At 42.9% G+C, this 6,981-nt stretch overlaps 1 protein-coding gene across 1 annotated transcript; it reads left to right on the forward strand.

Annotated features, from left to right (window-relative positions):
- Positions 1-3,138: 3,138 nt before the first annotated feature.
- LOC124370637 lies at positions 3,139-6,981 on the forward strand. Its single transcript, XM_046828924.1, has one exon. It carries the CDS (start codon positions 3,139-3,141, stop codon positions 6,979-6,981), a length of 3,843 nt encoding a protein of 1,280 aa, XP_046684880.1.

The following is a 6,981-nucleotide window of genomic DNA, read 5'->3' on the forward strand; positions in this document are numbered from 1 at the left end:
ACCTTGATTTACCTTGGAAAGTTTCCTACAGAAACTATGACATGACAAAAAAATCATGTTACTGAATCAACCCTCTCTCATATAGCTCAAGACTGATCCACATTGCTTCCATCAGAGGCGACAAGCGTGCTATGACTCTAAACAGCTACATGTTAAATTTAAGTAAATTGCAGAATATTTTATTTTACGAGAGAAGTTGGGGCTAAGAAGCCCTCTCTATTATAAAACCTGCAGCCAATAAAGATGATTTCCGAACCACCACCAACACCCGGGCATTTCATGTAATTAGATGAATACTATATCTCGGAATGTTATTCTGTCTCGTTGTTCCATGTCATATTCCAGAGGAATCCTACAGGAACGTTTTCTGTAACCTCGGTGTAAACTAGGAAACTTCGCATTGCTACTCTGAAGTAACTTATACTTATTTCGAACATTCCAATTTCTGCAGGAGTTTCAGGACGCATTTTTGTAAGTGCTTCTAATAGAAGTGTCACTCGGATCGATGTTCACTGTCATCTGTGACGTATGTCATGGTCATTGGAATAAAACCACACCTCGGCATTATATTTCGTTTTGTTGCTCCATATCATGTCTCATAGGACTTTACAGGAGCATTATCTGGAACCATGATATGACTAGGAAATTCCCTACTTTGAGGTAATTTTTAGTGACTATGGACATTAAAATCTTTGCTCTCCATCCTGTACCGTTGTTCCGGTATGAGTTTTTTATATATTTCATCCAACAGGGATGTCATTCCGATGCCAAACACTGAACATTATATTGAAGGAGGAGCTCTTCTTATTGGAAACAATTATTTTCTATTACCTACTTTATAAAAGAAAACTCACAAACATTGTTGATTCACACCTGACGATGGAATTTTTTATGTCGAAAGGCCTCGTGTGAAAATATAAAAATTATTGGATAGTTGTGTTTTCTTTTATAAAGTAAAAAAAAACTGAACATTATATTTTCTGGCATTTCTGAGGTAATTGCTATAGAACGTCATATCCACAAATTGCTTTGCCTGGTTTCTATACTGGGTGTCTCAAAAGCCGAGGGGGGCTTTTAATAAGGGGGGGCCTTATTAACTTTCTGTTAAATAGAGATGGAGTAATTTACTTTGGGGATGTTTATATGACCAACTGAGAAGTTTTTTGATATATGAAAATGTTTTATCCCCCCCCCAAGTCAAAATTATCTACTTATTATTTAGTTATTTTTATTTTGGGGGCAAGTAAAATATTTTAAATACGAACCCCTATCGAGTGACACCTCATTTTAATGGTATTAAAAAAAGAAGAGGAATGGTACAAACTAGAGGTCTCTAATGTTACTTTATAAAATTTGGTGGTTGATTAAAGTTTTTATTGCTTCATAAACTCCAATTGGTTGTAAATCATTTTGTCACGAAATGAAATGGTCAAAATCTTGAAATCACACTCACCATAACATGTATAAATTATATAACACCAGCTAAGTTACCATCAATAAATTAATCAATACATAAATTAAGGACAAGGATCGACGATACTTACTACCTCATAACAACAAAAATATTACAAAATGTGAGACACAGTTTTGAATCCACGCTTTATTTTTGTCAGGGTAGTTATTTCGAGCATCTCATCTAAGTGAAATCATATAAAAAAAATACCCCAATAGGGGAGGAGTCAAACATTTTCATACATAAAAAACTCTTCAGTTGGTCATATAAACATCCCCCAAAGTAAATTACTCCATCTCTGTTCATAAGAGAGGGGGGACTATTAATTGAGGGGGGGAGTTTTAAGACACTTGGTATATGGTTTTACATTGAAAACTTTTAATGTGATTTTCTGGTCAGGAAGTTGTCCAGTCTTAAAAAAATATTATCTGACCTAGTAAATTAATTTACTGTCATTGATTAAGCAATGCAATTATTATAGCTATCTTGAAGAACCGTGGTTAAGATTTACTCAGCAGCCGAGATTTTATGTCCAGGAATCACTAAGAAATCCACGCTCCTAAATGATGGAATCCCACGCTAAGTGATTAGGCATAACAACATGTTATTAGTTTTAACGTCGCATTTCTGAGAAAAGGACCTAAGGACTAGTTATCGCCATACTTTGACACTTTTCCACTATGAAAATCATTTGGTACAGGAAGTTCCCTCAGCATGTGAGTGCTTAAGACACAGAGGTTATTGCATCTTTTAAAGACCGTATTGGGACTACGAAGTCAGATCCAAGTAACTGGTTCAAGATCAATGTGTATCCAGCGTGAGATAAAGCGGCACACATAGTATACATCATGGTATGGTATATCATGGAGTAGTATAGAAACAGGGATTGACCGACGTCTCAAAGAGGGCGAGTAGGAGGGCGAGTTGCTTAAATTCTTTGTTGTCAAAGTCGCGGTTTCTTGTTCGTGTGCAACAAGTTATTTATTTTTTACACTGTACTGTTTCAGCAGTTGTCTTTGTTTTTTAATTCTCGGTTCTTGTTCGTGTGCAACAAGTTATTTATTTTTTACACTGTACTGTTTCAGCAGTTGTCTTTGTTTTTTTAATTCTCGGTTCTTGTTCGTGTGCAACAAGTTATTTATTTTTTACACTGTACTGTTTCAGCAGTTGTCTTTGTTTTTAAAGTCGCGGTTCTTGTTCGTGTGCAACAAGTTGTGTTTTATTTTTTACACTGTACCGTTTCAGTAGTTGTCTTTGTTTTTAAAGTCGCGGTTCTTGTTCGTGTGCAACAAGTTGTTTTTAATTTTTTACACTGTACTGTTTCAGCAGTTGCGTAAAACTTTTTTGTCGATTACACAAAGCGGAGCAACACACACGGCGGCGGCGGCGGCAGTGACACAACGCGGTGAGTCAGCGGCGGCGGCCGGCGGTGCCCGAGTTACACAACGCGGCGTGAGTCAGCGGTATCTATCATACGCGCAGTCTGGCAGTCTGGTGTGCGGTCGTTCAGGTGCAGCACGTAACAAGACGCGAGTGTATACGAAAACGTGTTAGGTGTTCGTGTACCGTATGTGAAACTTTTGTTGCTAGAGAAACGTTGTATGTGCGACCCGTACTGACATCACTCATACTGTACAGAGTTTGAGGCAGTGTCGAATACTAGGTAGTCCGAGTAAGTCGTGACAATGGCTACTGCTGCTTGTGACGTGTTTGTGGCGTGCGACAGATGTGGTGCAATGGTGACTAAGTCGCACATAGCACGTCACCGTAACACTGACAAGTGCAACTCGGTCGGAGGAGTCGAGCCTCACGTGTCGAATACAAAAGAACATTGTGTGCACTGCAATAAGTTAATAACGGCACGTAACATGGCTCGCCATCTCAAAGTGTGTGGATCGGTTAAATCAACTGTTGAGCCTAAAAAGGCGTGTCCGCATTGTCAGCAACCGATAACCATGTCCAACTTGAGCCGTCACATTGCAAAGTGTTCTCCAGGCGCCTTAAAGCGTAAGCATGATGTAGCTACCGTTTCAGCACCACCGCCGAAAGTGCCACGCCTCGAACCGAGTACTAGCACGTCTGCCATCGGTCACGGAATCGACGACGAGATTACGGAGGTCGACAAGGCGTTCAAGGGTCGTATGAAAACGTACATGATAGAAAAAAAGCGTGGTATCAAAGACCCCAAAAGATTTCTTAAAACATGTAGAAAGCCAATCACTCGCGAAATAGCACAGCATGTCGACGAACACAACATCAAAGCTAACCTCGTGTTTGAAGCCGAATACACAAAACCGACGAGTGGTGTGATTCAAAAGATGAATTTCAAAACTAAAAACAACGTGATTCTTCCAACTACGGACATTAGGGTGTATGTTAAAACGGCGATGAAAAAGCTTTTAGTCGAAATGGAAGAGTTCTACGCCAAGGGATCTGGTTGGACCTTGCACAAAATCCTCCACCTCGAGTTACGAATTAATCGTTACGTTCCACTCAGAGGCTCCAGTTACGTGGAACTACACGAAAAGATTTCAGCTAAGAAAGCAATCGTAAATATAAAGAACACTGATCAGAAATGTTTCGTGTGGTCAATCTTAGCCGCGTTGCATCCCAAGGGGTGGCAAGCGAAGCCTGAGCGTATCCACCACTATCAACCTTTTGAGCACGAACTAGACGTACATTTGGACGGTATCACTTTTCCTGTGAGTCTCGACCACGTCAAGCTGTTTGAAAAGCGATCTGGAATATCCGTCAACGTGTACTCTTACGACGAGAAACTGGTCGTCTATCCGCTGTACGTGACACGAGAAGAAAAAGACACACACGTTGACTTGCTGTATATTACAGATCAAAATAACTCGCACTACTGTCTCATCAAGAGTTTGAGCCGACTTGTAAGGTCTCAAATTACAAGATGCAAGAGCAAAACCTGGCTCTGCAAGCGCTGCCTCATGCATTACGGAACCGAGGAACTACTGATCAAACACAAAGAAGACTGCAGCGAACACGAGGCGGTGAAAATACTGACACCGAAAGAAGGCTCCACAATTCAGTTTAAGGACTTCAAACACGCGATGAGAGTTCCGTTCGTGGCTTACGCTGACTTTGAGTGTATGCTGACTCCCGTAGCCAGCAGCAGCCGGGATCCCGATGCACAAAGTTCTTACACTGAAAAGTATCAGAAACACGAAGCGGTTAGTTTCTCGTACTACTTCGTGTACTCTGACGGTGATTACAAACCGCCCACAACGTATTTCAGAACTGACGCTGCACAAGTGTTCGTGGAAAGCATCATGAACGATGCCAGGGAAATATTCCAACTTTACTCAAGAGCTGCTGCTGTACCGATGGAGCTGACTCAAGACGATTTACATGCAATAGCCAACGCTCGGCAGTGTCACATCTGTGGCAAGTCATTCAACGATCCCAACGATTACGAAGTTCGCGATCACGACCATCTGACGGGGAAATTCAGAGGTATGGCACACAACTCTTGCAACCTCAACTTCAAGAAACCGCACTTCCTGCCGGTGTTTGTCCATAACCTGAGCGGATACGACACCCACCTGTTTATCAAGATGTTTGGCCTCAACAACGAGACCATCGAGGTAATCCCCAACAACGAGGAACGCTACATCTCCTACACCATCGAGGTTGGACGTGGAGTGAAAATACGGTTCCTGGACTCGTTGAAATTCATGGCAAGCAGTCTAGACAAGTTGGCTAAGAACCTGTCCCCCGATCAGTTCAGACACACTTCCAAATTCTACCAAGGTGAGAAACTTGAACTGTTGTTGAAGAATGGCGTGTATCCCTACGACTACATGGACAGCATGGAAAAGTTTGAACTTTGCACACTTCCCGCCAAAGAAGATTTCTACAACAAGCTAAACGACGCTCACGTAAAGCCCGAAGACTACCGACATGCGGTCAACGTTTGGAATACGTTCAACATACAGAACATGAAAGACTACACACTGTTGTACAACAAGACGGACGTACTCTTGCTGGCGGACATTATGGAGAACTTTCGCGACGTTTGCATGAAGACGTACCAGCTCGACCCTGCTTGGTACTACACGGCTCCCGGACTCGCGTGGAGTGCGATGCTCAAGACCACCGGCATAAAACTCGACCTTCTCAGTGACTACAACATGATTCTGGTGATCGGCAAGGGCATTCGTGGCGGAGTGTCACAGTGCTCTAACCGGTACGCCGCAGCAAACAACCCTTATATGGAAGCAGAATTCAATGTGGACCAGCCGACTTCCTACCTGACGTACTTGGACGCAAACAATCTGTACGGCTGGGCCATGAGTCAGTACATGCCGTATAAGAACTTCAAGTGGTGCAAAACCGACATTGACGTTACAAAAGTTCCGGATGACGCACCAACTGGCTACATTCTGGAAGTCGACTTGGAATATCCCGAACAATTACATGACCTCCACTCCGACTTGCCTCTTGCACCGGAACGTCGAGTACCGCCGGGATCGAAAGAAGAGAAACTTCTCACCACACTGTTTGGCAAAGAAAAATACGTTGTCCACTACAGGAATCTAAAACAGTATTTGTCGCTCGGCATGAAACTTAAGAAAGTCCACAGAGTTATAAGCTTCAGTCAATCAGCCTGGCTCAAGCCCTACATCGACTTGAACACTCAGATGCGTACGCAAGCCAGGAACGAGTTTGAGAAAGATTTCTTCAAGCTCATGAATAACAGCGTGTTCGGTAAGACAATGGAAAACATCCGGAACAGAGTGGACATCCGACTAGCCACAAAAGACGAACAAGTCGACAAGTGGACTGCTCAACCAAACTTTAAGAGCAGGACGATATTCACCGAACAGTTGGCAGCCGTTCACATGTCAAAAACGAAATTGATGTTCAATAAAGCAATCTACGTCGGCATGAGCATTCTGGACGTGTCGAAAACGCTGATGTACGACTTCCACTACAACGTCATCAAGAGGCGGTACGGTCACAAAGCCCAACTTCAATATACAGACACCGACTCGCTAACGTACCACATCCAGACGACCGACTTGTACAAAGACATCAAAGACATGATCGATCTGTTCGACACCAGCGACTACCCTCAGCCCAACCGTTACAACATGCCTCGAGTCAACAAAAAGGTACTAGGGAAGATGAAAGACGAGCTCAACGGCAGAATCATGTACGAGCACGTAGGACTTCGCTCGAAAATGTACTCCAGCAGATCCGAAGGCGGAGTGATCAAAAAGTCGAAAGGAGTCAAAAAGACAACGATAGAAAACCACCTGACCTTCGACGATTACAAACAGTGTCTGTTCACCTCAGGTATACAATACGGTTCGATGAACATGATCCGGAGCTTTAAACACAACTTGTACAGCGTTGAACTGAACAAAATTGTTCTGTCGCCTCATGATGACAAACGTTACATTCAAGACGACGGCATCGGGACTTTGCCCTGGGGACACTACAGCATCCCCGTAGAAGTTATGGCTGAGCTGGAAATCCGGTCTGCTCTGTCGACACAGTGA

Source organism: Homalodisca vitripennis, unplaced genomic scaffold (genome assembly GCF_021130785.1).
Source record: "Homalodisca vitripennis isolate AUS2020 unplaced genomic scaffold, UT_GWSS_2.1 ScUCBcl_385;HRSCAF=2256, whole genome shotgun sequence".
Taxonomy (NCBI): Eukaryota; Metazoa; Arthropoda; class Insecta; order Hemiptera; family Cicadellidae; genus Homalodisca; species Homalodisca vitripennis.